The 16,504-nt window shown below is 49.0% G+C and overlaps 1 protein-coding gene across 1 annotated transcript in view; it reads right to left on the reverse strand.

Annotated features, from left to right (window-relative positions):
• Positions 1-11,763, reverse strand: part of ACER1 (alkaline ceramidase 1) — a 31,049-nt gene extending 19,286 nt beyond the window's left edge. Inside the window, exon 1 of the mRNA XM_084795955.1 lies at positions 11,571-11,763. Coding sequence (XP_084652081.1) covers positions 11,571-11,663 — 93 coding nt within the window. The 5' untranslated portion in view covers positions 11,664-11,763. The remainder of the gene's footprint in view (positions 1-11,570) is intronic.
• Positions 11,764-16,504: the final 4,741 nt, after the last annotated feature.

Consider the following 16,504-nt stretch of genomic DNA (forward strand, 5'->3'; position numbering starts at 1 on the left):
ATCCCTCCAGCCCCCTAAAAACTGTTTTAAAGGGGTTGGAGAGATGGCTCAGTGGTTAAGAGCACTGACTGCTCTTTCAGAGGACCCAGGTTTAATTCTTAGCACCCACATGGTAGCTCACAAATGTCTGTAACTCCAGGATCCAACACCCTCACATAGACATACAGACAAAACACCAATACATTATATATATATATATATATATATATATATATATATATATATATATATATATATGCAGTTTTTCAAGACAGGCTTTCTCTGTGTTAGCCTTAGCTTTCCTGGACTTGCTCTATAGAACAAGCTGGCCTTGAACTCACAGCAATCCACCTGCCTCTGTCTCCCAAGTGCTGGGATTAAAGGCATGTGCCACTACAGCTGGCAAATAATAATTTTTTTTTTAAGGCCAGGTGTGGTAAAGCATGGGTTAGTCCCAGCAGATCCCTCCTTGTGAGGCAGCGCGGATTACAGGCCAGTTTTCAGGTTAATCACTCTCTCGGCTATGATGAACACCATGAGCAAAGGCAGCTTGCAGAGGGTTTATTTCATCATCAAAGCCCATCATGAGGGAAGTCAGGGCAGAACCTCTAGACAGGAGCCTGGAGACAGGAGCTGATACAGAGGCCATGGCACGTGCTGCTTGCTCACTGGCTTGTTCATCATGGCTTGCTCTGCCTGCCCAGGACCACCAAGCCCAGGGTGGCACCATCCCACAGCATGCTTACAGAGTGACTCATCTGTGAGGGGAAGTTCCGTCTTCACAGATGACACTAGCTTGTATCAAAGTCTCAAGACAACCAGCACAGCTACATAGATTTTGTCTTAAACAAACAAACAAACGAACAAAAAGATCCCAGAAAAACAAAAGCTGCTGAGACTACACACCAAGACCCTATCTCAAAACAGAAGTTGGAAAAAAAGTCTTAGGGTATGTCTCAGAGGTGGAGTCCCTACCTAAAGTTCCCCAGTGAGAGACTAGGGCTGGGATCAGCAGTGGAGCCCCACCTAGAATCCCCCAGTGAGGGGCTGGGGGCGTGGTCAGGGGTGGAGCCCCGCCTAGAATCCCCCAGTGAGGGGCTAGGGGCGTGGTCAGGGGTTGAGCCCCGCCTAGAATCCCCCAGTGAGGGGCTGGGGGCGTGGTCAGGGGTGGAGCCCCGCCTAGAATCCCCCAGTGAGGGGCTGGGGGCGTGGTCAGGGGTTGAGTCCTCACATAGAATCCTCCAGTGAAGAAAGAGAGGTATGGCTCACGGTAGAACCCTTGGCCTTAAAGAGACCTTACCTTTCATACCCACTACTGTAAGCCAATAAGCAATCACTGTAGCAAACACCACTTGCCTATCATTGTGCATTTGAAGGAGGCGGGGGAGGCGATGGGGGAAACCTGTTGGGCCTTCTAAGTCAGGGACTATCTCCAGAAGCCACCTCAGCTCCTTTTCTGCTCACTTCTTGGGAAAAAGTAGACTAACTTGTCAAGAATTTATTATGCATTCAGGTATTGTAGATAGGGGTTCAAGTTAAAATTATGGCATATGTAAAAAAAAAAAAAGGAGGTGCAAATTGGCCAGCAGAGATGGCTCAGAAGTTAAAGAGCACTGCCTACTCTTCCAAAGGTCCTGAGTTCAATTTCCCAGCAACCACACGGTGGCTCATAACCATCTATAATGAGATCTGGTGCCCTCTCTGGAGTACAGGTGTTACACACAGGCAGAATACTGTATACATAATAAATAAATATTTTTTAAGGAGATGCATATTAAAGCAGGTGATAGGATTGCTCAGCTGTTTTCTTACATTGCTCAGCTGTTTTCTTACATCACGAGCAAAGTCACTCCAGAACAGGTGCATTCGGGAGTACTGGACAACCTGTGTTCTGGCAGACCATGGTTAACGATCAGAAACTCAAATTAACATTACAGATGAATAGGGCTGAAATAGAAGCATTGGTGGATACAGGAGCCACCATCCTTTCCCCCATAGCCTTGGAATCCAGAATGGCCATGTCAGAAAGTTTATATTCAGGTTAGAAAAATTGGTAAATTATCTCAAATAAGATAAAATGTCAAAAAAAAAAAAAAAAAAAGATAAAGTGTCCAAGGGATTAAAACGTGTGGGACCAGAAGTGCAAATGGGAAAGTTGAGATCCTATATGGCTGACATACCCATAAACTTATGGGGAAGGGAATCCTTTACAACAATGGGGTACTCAGATCAATATCCCTGCAATCGCAGAGACAGACAGTAGTGAAATTAGGGGTGAAGTGGTTGAGGCTCCTATGGAAGGTATTGATGCTGGTGATCAAGAACAATCATAGCCAGGTGGTGGTGGCGCACGTCTTTAATCCCAGCACTCAGGAGGCAGAGGCAGGCAGATCGCTGTGAGTTCGAGGCCAGCCTGGTCTATAAAGTGAGTCCAGGACAGGCAAGGCTACACAGAGAGACCCTGTCTCGCAAAAAAAAAAAAAAAAAAAAAAAAAAAAAAAAAGAGCCACTGCTGAAATACCAAGAGCCCTACACAGCAGCAAGTAACCAAGGAGAACTCTGCCTCATCCCCTGCCCCCGAATCTTCCTCTCATACCTAGTGTTGGGGGAGGGGTTGGACAGTATTAGGGGGGATAAGAAGGAAGAAATTAAGAGATATAAGAAAATCCAATTAAAATAGTTTAAAAGGTCGTGCCAGCTGGGCGCAGTGGCCCGTGCCTGTAATCCCAGCACTCCCAGCACTCCGGAGGCAGAGGCAGGTGGATCTCTGTGAGTCCGAGGCCAGCCTGGTCTACGGAGCGAGTCCAGGGCAACCAAGGCTACAACAGAGAAACCCTGTCTCAGGGAGAAAAAAGGAAAAATAGCGCCAACACTCATTACCTATGTTCTTGTTTGCACAGCCTGTACCTGTTATCCTACCTACCTGCGACAAGTTGATCGCTTGTTCCTGTTTCCTGCCTGACCAGGCTGTGGGGTCAGGGCTGAGGGCCCGGAGGCGATCCCTGCTGCAGGACAGACTTACCTGTAGGAATTACCACCCACGTGGGAGTTAAATACTGCCCGTCTCCTGGCCCAGAGGTGAAGCAAGAAGGGCTTTGAACCAGGCTCCAGTGCATTGCTCTCCTGTGTGACCCTGGGCAAGGAACTACATCTCTCTGAGCCTTGTAGGATTTCCCTCTTGGAAGGATACCGCATGAGTATGCCATCTCAGGACTCAGAACCTGAGGCTGGAAGATTGCCAGGCCGCCAATCCCCAGACTGCACAGCAAAACCGGGGGTAGTGGGAAAGAGGAGCTACTTCAAAGGCGTTTTATGAGGCTTACAGTTAAATATATTGTATTAAATAATATTACTGTCAATGTTGATAACTATCATGTTTGCTGTGGGAACAGCTTTGTAATTTTCTTCCATTTAATTATTGGGGTCTAAGAGGTTGTATAACACATCTGCACGGATCAGTGACCAACCTCTGAGAGTCAATTCTCTTCTTCTGTCATGTGCAAAGTCCCAAGGATCGAATGCAAATCCTCATGCCTAGCGACAAGCCCCTTCCCTGCCCCTCACTGCCAAGCTTCAAGTATTATTGCATGCCCAAGACATGTCATGAGCTATAGAGGTTTGTCCTGTCCTGTTTTTTTTGTTTTGATTTGTTGAGACAGGTTCTCGGGGCCTGGAGAGATGGCTCAGAGGTTAAGAACACTGCCTGATCTTCGAAAGGTCCTGAGCTCAATTCCCAGCAACCGCGTGATGGCTCACAACCATCTATAATGAGATCTGGTGCCCTCTTCTGGTGCGCAGGTGTATGTGCAGGCAAAACACGGTATACTTAATAAATTAACAAATCTTTTAAAAAAAAAAAGGGAGAGGTGCAGGTTCTTACTGTGTAGCCCTAGCTGTCCTAGAACTTGCTATGTAGACCAGGCTGGCCTCGAACTCACAGAGACCCGCCTGCCTCTGCCTCTGTGTCCTGAGTGCTGGAATTAAAGTTGTGTGTGGCCACACCTGGCCAGATTCAGCGGCTTTAACCTGGATGTGGTGCAGAAATCAAGATCAGAAGGTCAAGGTCATCCCTAGCTACACAGTTTGAGGCCTATCTCAAGACAAAAGTTCATTCATTCATTCATTCCGCTCATTCATTCATTTAAAGATGAGGAAGTCCAGCTCTCTCATGGAAGATCCTTGCTTGGCTTCATGTACTCTTGGCAACAGCAATGTCTGTCTCCCCTCTCCCAAAACCAGACCCACCCCAGGAAAAGCTTTCTGTCTATTTTGGTCTCTTCTGTCCCAGCCCAGAATATGCCAGGAAGTGAAGAGACTATTGTTTCACTGGCTCGGACATCTCCATCCATCCCAGAAGCCCAGGAGGGCAGAGGCCGCTGACCGACAAAGATCCAGGGAGGCTGCAGAGATGGCTCAGTAAGCAAAGCCCTTGCCTAGTGAGTGTGAGGGCTGGGTGCAAATCCTAAGAACCCGCCCTAAAAGCTAGGTGGGGCCTCGTGGTGGTGGTGGTGGTGGTGGTGGTGGTGGTGGTGGTGCACACCTTTAATCCCAGCCCTCAGGAGGCAGAGGCAGATGGATCTTTGAGTTCAAGGCCAGTCTGGTCTACAGAGTGAGTTCCAGGACAGCCAGGGCTACATAATGAGACCCTCTCTTGAATAAACCCGAAGAAGTAAATAAATAACAAGGTGGACTTTGCCTAACATTGACTTCTGGCTTATCACACACACACACACACACACACACACACACACACACACACACACGACTCAGAGAAGCCTATTTCCATGGACCGGGGCACACACCCTTCGCCGGTTAGTTATGTAATCCTGTCGTTTTATCTTCCTGGGAATAAGGTGGGTGTATCTGCCTCCCTATCTGTCTGTCTGTCTGAACTAATCTGTCAGCAGTTGTTCTTCATCTGCCTGTGAGTAAATGTGAAGGCAGAGACTGTAGACAGTGGAGCAGAGAAGGCTGTCCCTCCAGCCTCGGTGACACAGCATTCAAGGAAGAGGCTGAGGTGGCCAGCAATGAGCTGGCTCAGGGCTGGCTCAGTCGAATACAGGAGGAGGGTGTGGTGACGGCTGCCCACTGCTGCCCTGTTTCCCTCTACAGTGCCCGCAGCTCCTACTTGCTCCTACATCCTTTTTGTTTGTTTGTTTGTTTTTCGAGACAGGGTCTCTCTGTGTAGCCTTGGCCGTCCTGGACTCACTTTGTAGACCAGGCTGGCCTCGAACTCACAGCGATCCACCTGCCTCTGCCTCCCGAGTGCTAGGATTAAAGGCATGCACCACCACGCCCGGCTCTCTAGGTCCTTGTTTTTACGTAAGCTGTATCATTTCCTTATTCCATATCTTCCCAGGCTCTTGGGGCTGGAGAGATGGCTCAGCAGTTAGGAGCACTTGCTGCTCTTGCAGGATCGAGTTCTGTTCCCCACACCCACATCAGGCGGCTTACAAGTGCCTGTAACTCCAGCTCCGGGGCATCCAGTGCCCTTTTCTGGCCTCTCAAGGCATATGGAACGGAATACATATGGGCATACACTCACACAGACACAAGATATACAAACACACACACACACACACACACACACACACACACACACACACAGAGATACGTAAAGAAACACGGTCCCTGGGAGCCTGAAAGCCTCGAAACAGCCACTGTCTACTGTTCCACCTGAAACTCCCTTAAGCATTCAGCAAATCCAAAGCCAGAAGGCCAGTACCAACAAGTGCAAAACTGGTACGACTCCCAAGTTCGCCCTATGTCCCACTGAAGCCACCTTTCCCACACTTTTGACCTCTGGTCCTTTCCAGAAGCCTCAGGTGGCTCTTTCAGCCTATGTCCAAACACCATGCAGGCGCTCCCCGCCCTCGCCGATGTCATTCTGTGACGTCACTGCGCAAGCCAGTTGCAAGGCAACCCAGAGCATGCATCCCTCAGCCAGTGGGTTCTGGTTTGGCCCTGGTCCTATCCTCAGGGCAACCTGGGCTCTGGCTTCTTCCCAGTCACCGATTGTTTTCCAAAAGGCCATGCTTTTTCACACCAGGGCCTGGGTGGAATACCCTTCTTCTAGGTACCATGGTCTGGTCTCGGACAGCTTTCACTCCTGTCCTGACTTCCTACTGCCACCATCTCTCTCACTCTGGGTCCTCAGTTAGCAAACACGTGCCTGTGCCTCAGCCACATGGGCTCAGCTTCTGTATGCTGTTTCTTCTGCTTGTCTACACACACACACACACACACACACACACACACACACACACACACGCTCGCATACTCACACATAACATGCACACAAACACACATGATGCAGGGGAACACCACACACACACACACACACACACACACACACCAAATTAAAATGTGACTAACAAGCTGGGTGTGATGGCACACGCCTTTAATCCCAGATGAATCTCTGTTGAGTTCAAGGCCAGCCTGGTCTAGAAAAGCGAGTCTAGGACAGCCAAAGCTACATGGAGAAACCCTGTCTCGAAAAACCAAAAAAAAAAGAAAAAAAAAAAAGAAAGAAAGAAAGAAAGAAAAAAAAAGACTAATAGTCCTCTTACAAATGACCCGAGTGTGTTCCCTGCACCCATGTCAGGCAGCTAATGACCGTTAGTGTGTCCCTCTTTTGAGGGTACACATGCACATACCGCCACCCACTCCCCTGTGATTATACATAATTTAAAATAATTTTTAAATATTTTGGTTACCTTGAAGCATGGTCTCTTTACATAGCCTTGGCTGTCCTGGAACTCACTATGTGGACCAGGCTAGCCTCAGACTCACAGAGATTCATCTGCCTGTCTCTGGAGTGTTGGGATTAAAGGCGTGTTTACAACTCCTGGTCCAAATAAGTCTTTCCAAAATGTAATTTAAAATTTTTCTTTAGCAGCATGGTGATGTATGCTTTTAATTCCAGCACTCTGGATGTAGAGGCGGGTAGATCTTGGGGAGTTTTAGGCTAGCCTGATCTACATAGTATGTTCCAGGAAGAGACGGTGCTACGTAGACAGACCTTGCCTAAAAAGAAATAAATGCAAGATAAAATAAATATATATATAGCCAGGTGTGGTGGCGCACGCCTTTAATCCCAGCACTCGGGAGGCAGAGGCAGGCAGACCAATGTGAGTTCAATGCCAGCCTGGTCTACAAAGTGAGTCTAGGACAGCCAAGGCTACACAGAGAAACCCTGTCTTGAAACCCACCCACCCCCCAAAAAATATATACATTATATATTAAAAATAAACAAGAAGACCTGTACAGTGGCATTACCTGCCATTCTAGCAATTGGGGAGGCTTGGGCAGGAGGACTTTTTTGTTGTTGTTGTTGTTGTTGTTGTTTTCTTTTTTGAGACACTGTTTCTCTGTGTAGCCTTGGCTGTCCTGGACTCACTATGTAGACCAAGCAGGCCTCGAACTCACAACACCACCCGCCTGCCTCTGCCTCCCGAGTGCTGGGATTAAAGGCGTGGGCCACACGCCCACCTAAGAGGGTCTTGAGTTAGAGTCTAGCCTGGGCTATGGAGTCCAGATGACTCATTCTCCAAGCTATCTTTTCCAGCTGCGGGCTGTGGCGCGTGAGGTCGCTGTCGACAGAGGAAGCTTTTCCCTGGATATCCTTCTGGTCACGTGCTAAAGCAAAGGCAGTTGTTTTATTTCGTGTCTCTGTGTGTGTATTAGTGGGTGTGGTGGTCTGAACAGAAACAGACCCCCATCGGCCCATGGCCGGTGGCACTATCAGGAGGCGTGGCCTTGTTGGAGGAAGCTGTGTCACTGAGGTTTTCAAATGCGGCCTTAAGGTTTTCAAGCGCTCGAGGGAGGCCTGGTGTCGGTACCTCTCTTCCCGCTGCCTTCGAGTCTGGACGTAGAATGCTCGCTCTGCTATTTCTCCAGCACCATGTCTGTCTGCTCCCCACCGTGAAGACTATGGGCTAAACCTCTGAACTGTAAACCAGCCCCAAATGAAATGTTTCCCTTATTAAGAGTTGCGGCGGTCTGGCCAAGCATTAGGTGGAGCTCAGGAAATCCTGCAGAAGAGGAGGAGGAAGGAGTGTAGGAGCCAGAGGGGTCGAGGACACCATAAGAACAGGACGCACGGAATCATGTAAGCAGGGCTCATAAGGAGTCACAGAGACTGAAGTTGCAATCACGAAGACTGCGTGGGTTTCTGTTAGGTTGTCTGCGCATATGTTATGGCTGTTGTCGGAGCCCTGACATGGCTGTTGGCTGAGTGTTCTTGTTGGACCCCTGACAGCAGGAGTTCAAGCGTCTTTGACTCTTTTCCCTGCTCTCGGGACCGTTTTCCTCCTACTGGGTTGCCGCACTCACCCTTGATAATGAGAGGTCTATTGTAGCTTGTTAAGCCAGGTTCAGCTGAGATCCCTGGCAAGCCTGTCCTGTTCTGAAGGGAAACAGAGAAGGAGTGGGTCTGGGGGAGAGGGGAGGGGGTGTGGGGAGCTGGGGGGATTGGAGGGAGGGGAAATTGCAGTTGGAATGTATGTATTGTATGGAAAAGAATTAAAAATAAGAGTTGCTGTGGTCATGGTGCCCTTTCACACCAATGAAGCCCTAGCTAAGACAGGAAACCTCAGCTGTCGTTTCTTACTGACTCTCCATCTTGGGGTTGTTTTTTTTTTGTTTGTTTGCTTGTTTTTGTTTTTGTTTTTTGAGGCAGGCTCTCTCATTGGTCTCCTGTAGCCCAGGCTGGCCTCAAAGGATAGTAGCAAAGGATTGCCCTTCAGTTCCTGATTAACCTCGGCTTGCCTAGGGCTGGAGAGATACACTCAAATGCACAGTGTACCTCCAGGACATACAAGTCGCATGCCTGTCATTAGCACGGTCCCAGCTTCTGTCACCTGTGTCCCAGGCAGCGTGACTCAGGATGGCTTGGTGATAAATTCTGTTTGCTGAGGTGATTTCTTAGGTAAAAATAATTTGCCATGCTGACTAGCCAAAGCTGGGCCACAGTTCCCACGGTCCATCTACGATGGAGTTGGTAAACTGCCTGCATGAAGCAACAGAAGAAGACAGACCTTGGGGGCAATCCTCCTGCCTCAGTGTCTGGAGTGCTGGAATGATAGGGCTACCCCATGACCCTTTTCCTTTCCTCTCCTCACACTTTAGGCCAGGCTGGCCTAGAATTTACCCCTCCTAAACCAGGCTGACCTCAAACTCTTGGCAATCTTCCTGCCTCACCTTCATGAGGTTGATAGGCTTGGACCACTACCACACCCAGCTTCTGCCAATAAAGTTTTATTGGCTTACAGCTTTCTCCACCAGGCTCATTTACATAACCCCAAGGGCTCTCTGCTTTGGCACAATGGATATGAACCCTTGAAAAGTCCCTGTTCACAGAGCTAGAGACTGTCACCAGCTAGATCTTCTCTCCAGCCTTCACACACACACACACACACACACACACACGCACACACACACACACACACACACACACACACACAGAGAGAGAGAGAGAGAGAGAGAGAGAGAGAGAGAGAGAGAGAGAATATAAATGAATAAGTAAAATGTATTAGAAAATATTAAAAAAATAAGGTCAGGCGTGATGGCAAACACCTGTGATAACACTTGGGAGGTTGATGTGGGGTGGGAAGGTGGGGGGGCATATCTCGAGGTTGAGGATAGCCTGGGCTACATAGTGAGCCCCAAACAAAAAGAAAGAACAGACATCAAATGAATTCACTCTGGGGTGGGGGGAGAGGGAGGTTCAGTCTCATTTTGTGAAACATCAAGACTGCATGATGAAATGTCCTGCTGGCAGAAGATGTGAAATCTCTCGCCCAGTCTGTGGGGTTTGGCCCTTTAGAGAGGCTTAAGGGGACACAACAGACATTTGGGAGTGAGAGACCGAGGCCCCCCCAAACCTGACTCGGTACTCTCTTGGGATCTTTTATGTGGTACCCATCAGAGTGGACTGAGAATTTTCTGGATTCATAGGGCTGAGAGAGGAACTGCAGAAACCCAACAGTCTCTCCCCCCCCCCACCCCCAAATGATAGTTTCAACCAAGTCCAATGATTGGATGGAAACTAATGACCTTGGACAAACCGCTCAGAAACAAGTCTCTCACTGAAGGATTCTAGGCAGGGGCTCCACCTCTGACCACACCCCCAGGCCCTCACTGGGGGATTCTAGGCTTGAATGGGTTGGGGATAGGGGTGAGCTCCACCACTGAGCCGTGCCCAAAACCAGAGAATCAATTTTATTTGGTCCAATATTATTTTTGTGGTCTTATTAAGTTGTCCCAGCTGGCCTTGAACTCTCAGCAGTCTTGCTTTTTCAGCCTCACAATTAACTAGAGTAACAAACGTTCCTGTCTGGCCTGGCCCATACAGAATTATGTTAGTGTGTGTGTGTGAGTGTGAGTGTGTGTGTGTGTGTGCACCCACGCCCGCGCGCGCTCGAGCACGTGCGCACGCGCGCCCGTGCATGCGCGTGCTCACATGCCGTGGTAAATGTGCAGAAGTCAGAGGGCAATTTGGAGGAGCTGATTCTCTGCTTTTGGCATGTCAGCCCCAATGACTGAACTCAGGTTGGTGGCAATCACTTTTATCCCTGCCTCCCTCAAGTCATCTCACCAGCCTGCTCTGCATTCTGTTCCAAGGAAACACACACACACACATACACACACACACACACACACACACACACACACACACACACACACACACTTGGATTTGCCAACTTGAAGTTCAAAGTCCACATTTAAGCGCAGGGCAATTCTCGGCCTATCATCTTCCCCCCCCCTCCCCCGGAAGCACCTGCTGCGCAGTGAGGCGCCCCCTCTCGACATCTCCCCATCTCCCCACGAGGCTGTGTGGATCAGATTAGATTGTGAAGGTGAAAGGTTTATACGGTGTGCACACAACACGCAATAAAAGCTAGAAATGGGTGTGGTGGGTGTGGGTTTCCAGTCCCCAGCCTTCCAACCAAACACCCGAGGACTGCAGGGCAGCTTGCCTGGGTTCCCCGGGCAAGAACCCGTCTCCAGAAAACGATAGTGAATGTCACCATGGTTAAGCAGTCTGTGTTCAGGCAGTGACAGCCAAGCTCATGGGGGCCTCCTTAACAACTGCCTGCACCTTCCATGTTTCTCCAAAGAGCAGCATCAGTGTGTATGAAGGACTGACAGTTGAGTATTCCTGGTGTTGTGTGGCATCGGGTACACACAGGTAAAAACTGGAGTGGTTCAAGTAGGATCATGAAATGGGGAAAAAAAAAAATGAGATGCACTGGTCATTCTTGGCTGGGGGGTTGCAGAGGAAAGGACAGGCAGCCTTACTTCTTCCAAAGAGCCAGGCTCGGTTCGGTCCAACCTTACTGACTCAAGAGACTCTGGGCATCTTTAGGGCTACCAGTGCATCCACCATCACAGCACCATCCCTCAAATGGGAGTCTAAAAACCTGCCATAGGTCTCAGTTCTATAGGAAGATGAATGAATGGATCCACCAGGCCACACACACAGCCAAATTGCTCAGACAAGATTCCCCAGGGAGAAAATGTGTCTTAAGCCCACATTCAGTAACCCTACCCCATGCCACCCTTCCTAAAGCCCCTGCCCAGGCTCTCACCGTATTGAAGAACTCAGCCACCAGTTCCGAATACTGAAAATTGCTCTCACACCAATCCACTTCGGAGCTCTGGTAGGCAAAGATGCTGGGCATCTTTTCGCTGGTGCCTGGCAGAAGCACACCAACTGAGTGAGCGAGCCTAGGAGTGCCCAGTCTGTGCAAGGTGGAGACAGAACAGCTCAGGGCCCTGGAGTAGGCTAAGAAGAAAAACCTGCTGGGCGGCTCCCCTATTGCACCAGGGTAGCCTGGCAGATGTGCACGGTAGGGCACCAAGGCTGCCCTAGGCAGCTGCTGAGGGGTGGTGTTCTTTGGGTTGGGCGACGGTGAGCAGGGAGGAGGCCTCCCAGGCTGGCACTTGAGGGACAAGACTTGAGGGGAGTGACTGTTTCAATACTTAATACTATGGTAATGAGGGGCTAGTGCAGGGCCCAGTGAGGGGAGCACTGGGATAACACAAACGAAGCTCTGAGGTCCACCCTAGCACCCACAAAACCAGTTGTGGTGGTGGTGACAACTGTCATCCCAGCACTCAGTCACAGAGGCGGGAGGATCAGGAGTTTAAGGCTGGGATGTGCTACATAGTGAGACCTTGTCTCAAAAGAAAGGGTAAAGCCAGCGGTGGCAGCGCCGCTGCTCCCCCCCCCCCTTAATCCCAGCACGATGGAGGCAGAGGCAGAAGGATCTTTATGAGTTCGAGGCCAGCCTGGTCTACATCGCAAGTTCCAGGAGAGCCAGGGTCAGTGACAGAGACAGAGAGAGAGAGAGAGAGAGAGAGAGACAGACAGACAGACAGACAGACAGACAGACAGACAGACAGACACAGACAGAGAGACAGAAAAAGAGACAGAGACAGACAAAGAGGGGGGGAGAGAGAAAGAGAGAGAGAGACAGAGAGCGAGAGAGAAGAGAGAAGAGAGAAGAGGGAAAGAGAGAGACTCTGTCTCCAAAACAAAACTCAACCTAACAAACAAGTCCACTGAAATATCAAGAATTCCCATTTTACAGTAAGATAAATACAGAAAGGGGGTAATGGGGTAATGTTACATGGCAGAAAAAGTCTGTCTGGATTTATTTGTTCATTAGTTACACAGTGCTCTGCCTGCATGTATGCCCTCAAGCCTGAAGAGAGCACCAGATCTCATTATAGATGGTCGTGAGCCACCATGTGGTTGCTGGGAATTGAACTCAGGACCTTCGAAAGAGCAGGCTGTGTGATCTTAACCTCTGAGCCATCTCTCCAGCCCTGGCTGGTTTTTTAAAATTGTGTTTTAAGGGGCTGGAGAGATGGCTCAGAGGTTAAGAGCACTGGCTGCTCTTCCAGAGGTCCTGAGTTCAATTCCCAGCAACCACATGGTGGCTCACAACCATCTATAATGTGATCTAATGCCCTCTTCTGTCACACAGGTGTACATGCAGGCAGAGCACTGTATGCATAATAAAAAATAAATAAATCTTAAAAAAAAAATTGTGTTTTAAAAGACAGGCTCTCATGAACCAGGCATGGTGGCACACGCCTTTAATCCCAGCACGTCAGGAGGCAGAGGCAGGTGGATCACTGTGAGTTCGAGGTCAGTTTGGTCTACAAAGCAAATAATCCAGGACAGCCAAGGCTACACAGAAATACCCTGTCTCTAAAACAACAACAACAACAAAAAAGACAGGCTCTCATGGTGTAGCTCAAGCTGGCTTGAAACTAGCAATCCTCCTGCCTCAGCCTTCCTTTTTAAAGCTGAGGTGACAGAAGTGAGTTTGCATACTGGGTTCAGATTCCGACTCTTGACCTGTGCCTGGACACCACAGATGAGACAGAGCTCGGGGCAAGAGCTATGGAAGATTTGGGGGTGGGATGGGAGGAGGAACGATCGGGGGAGCCAGAAGGGTCATGAACTCCACAAGAAGACCTAGAGAATCAATTAGCCTGGGCCCATTGGGGCGCACAGAGACTCAACCACCAGCAGAGAGCGTGCACGGACTGCTCTGAGACCCTCTGCATTTACGTAGCAGATGTGCAGCTTAGTCTTTTTTGTTTGTTTGTTTGTTTGTTTGTTTTGTTTCCTGAGACAGGGTCTCTCTGTGTAGCCTTGGCTGTCCTGGACTCTGTAGATCAGGCCAGCCTTGAACTCCCAGTGATCTGCCTGCTTTTGCCTCCTGTGTGCTGAGGTTAAAGGCGTGCGCCATCACACCCAGCTGCAGCTTAGTCTTTACATGGAAGTTTTGGTGTCTTTAAAAATTCAGTTATGTAGCCGGGCGAGGTGAGTTCGAGGCCAGCCTGGTCTACAAAGTGAGTTCAGGGCAGCCAAGGCTAACACAGAGAGACCCTGTTTCGAAAAACAAACAAACAAACAAACAAACAAACAAAAAACCAAAAATTCAGTTATGTGGGGCTAGAGAGATAGCTGCCTGCCTCTGCCTCCCAGTGCTGGGATTAAAGGCGTGTGCCACCACGCCCACCTGTATGTGTGTTTATATATGCATTTGTGCTTATATATGTATATGTGTGTATGTTTATATGTGCATATATTTTGTGTGTGTGTATGTATGTACACATATGTATGCATGTGTCTATATATTTGTGAATATGTGCATGTATATATGTATGTATACATATGTATGTTATATATGTATGTATACATATGTATGTTAAATATGTATGCATGTTTATATAAAGGTGTGCATGTATATTACACACCTGGAACTAAAGGCATCTTTCTCATCCTTTATTTACTGTTAGTTTCTGTGATGCATCTGTGTGGGCCTGCAAGACATGTATATCCAGAGGTCAGAGGGCAGCCAGAGGTCAGAGGGCAGCTGTGTGCACTGGGTTCTCTCCTCCCACCTTTACATGGCTTCCAAGGTTGGCATAAGCAGCAAGCAGTTTCATGCTTGCATGAGACAAATGCTTTTTAAAATTTCGTCAATTTATTTCCCTGTGTACGTGCTGAAGACCAGAAGGGAGCATCCATGACCTTTTCCACCAGTTTTATTTCTCTCCGTATATACACCTGCAGGTCAGAAGAGGTCACCGAACTTCGTTACAGATGCCTGCGAGCCACCATGTGGTTGCTGGGAATTGAACTCAGGACCTTTGGAAGAGCAGACAATGCTCTTAACCTCTGAGCCATTGAGGGCTCTTAACCAAGAGCCATTGAGGGCTCTTAACCAAGAGCCATCTCTGCAGGCTCTCTGCCATGCTTTTTGAGGCAGGGTCTGTCACTGAATCTGATGACAGGCAGGCTGGCCAATGAGGCCCGGGATCCTCCTGTCTCTGCCTCCCCAGGGTGCCCAAAGAAGCCTCAGGGCTACTTACCTTCCTGAGCCATCTCCAGCGACACCCAGGAACCCCCCCCCCGTACGCTTGCTTCCACTTCCCGTGTTCTGGAATGACAGGCATGTGCCACGCAGGCTCAAAAGCCTTTCTCTTTTCTAAAATTTAACTTTATCTTTTAAAAGACAGGTCTTGCCAGGCATGGTGGCGCACGCCTTTAATCCCAGCACTGGGAGGCAGAGGTGGGCAGCTCTCTGAGTTCAAGGCCAGCCTGGTCTACAAAGTGAGTCCAGTTCAGCCAAGACTACACAGAGAGACCCTGTCTCAAACCCCACCCCAGAAAGGGCAGGGGGCGGGCTGGAGAGATGGCTCAGAGGTTAAGAGCACTGTCTGCTCTTCCAGAGGTCCTGAGTTCAATTCCCAGCAACCACATGGTGGCTCACAACCATCTATAATGAGATCTGGTGCCCTCTTCTGGAGTGCAGGCACATGTGAAGTCAGAACATTGTATACATAATAAATAAATCTTTTTTTAAAAATTAAAAAGAAATAAATAAAAGACAGTTTTTAAAAATATTACATATATTTCTGTATGTGCATATGAGTGCAGTGCCCTCAGAGGCCAAAAGAGGCCAGAGGTCTGTTCCTGGAGCTGGAGGTCCAGGGAGCTGTGATGGGCTTAGGGTGAGTTCACTTTCCAGGTACTCTTTGAGAGCAGCCAGTGATGTTAACCACTGAGCCATCTCTCCCATCCTTAATTTATTTGTAAATGGCTCCACTAAGTAGTCCAGGCTGGCCTGGTATTGGCAATAACCCTCCTGAATGCTGAGTTGACAGACAGGTGTCACCACACCCTGCTTACAAAGGGTCTCCCTTTCAGCTGGGCGGTGGTGGCGCACGCCTTTAATCCCAGCACTTGGGAGGCAGAGGCAGGTGGTTCACTGTGAGTTTGAGGCCAGCCTGCTCTACAAAGTGAGTCCAGGACAGCCAGGGCTACACAGACAGACCTTGTCTTTAAAAACCATCTTTCTCTCCTGAGCCTCAAACGTTAGGGAAGGAAGCAGAGAGCGAACACTGCACAGCCATTCCTACTCCCACGGACCAGACAATTCGGCTGTAATCAATCTAACACACCCAGAACCTTTGACCTTTGAACTTGACCATCTGCCAGAAATCCCAGCTAGCGCCAGGTGTGGCGACACACACACACACACACATGTTCTAACGTTCTGCAAGTGGATCAAGGGAATTGGTTCTGTCCTTCCACCTTGTGGGTTCCAGAGATTGAACTCGGGTCCTTGGGTCTACATTTTATAGGGAAGTCTTCTCCAGGGAACCCACAAGCCGTGCATTTAGAAGGTAATGGGATGGAACAGGGTGCAATGGCACACACCTGACATCCCAGCACTGTTAGGTCATCCTTGGCTACGTAGGCGGCAGCAGGCCATCCTGAGCTACAAGAGACTCTGTCTTGAAAAGCCATTAAAAACTAAGCAAAGAGAGACCTTCAGAGCTGGATGTGGTGGTACATTCAAGAGGCAGAGGCAGAGGCAGATGGATCTCTGCGTCCAAGGATAGCCTGGTCTACAGAGCTACTTCCAGGACAGCCAGGGCTACTACACACAGAAACTCTGTCTCAAAAGAGAGACAGAGATCTTTACCAAGAGGG

This window comes from Acomys minous, assembly GCF_964271855.1.
Source record: "Acomys minous genome assembly, chromosome: 9".
In the NCBI taxonomy this organism is placed as follows: Eukaryota; Metazoa; Chordata; class Mammalia; order Rodentia; family Muridae; genus Acomys; species Acomys minous.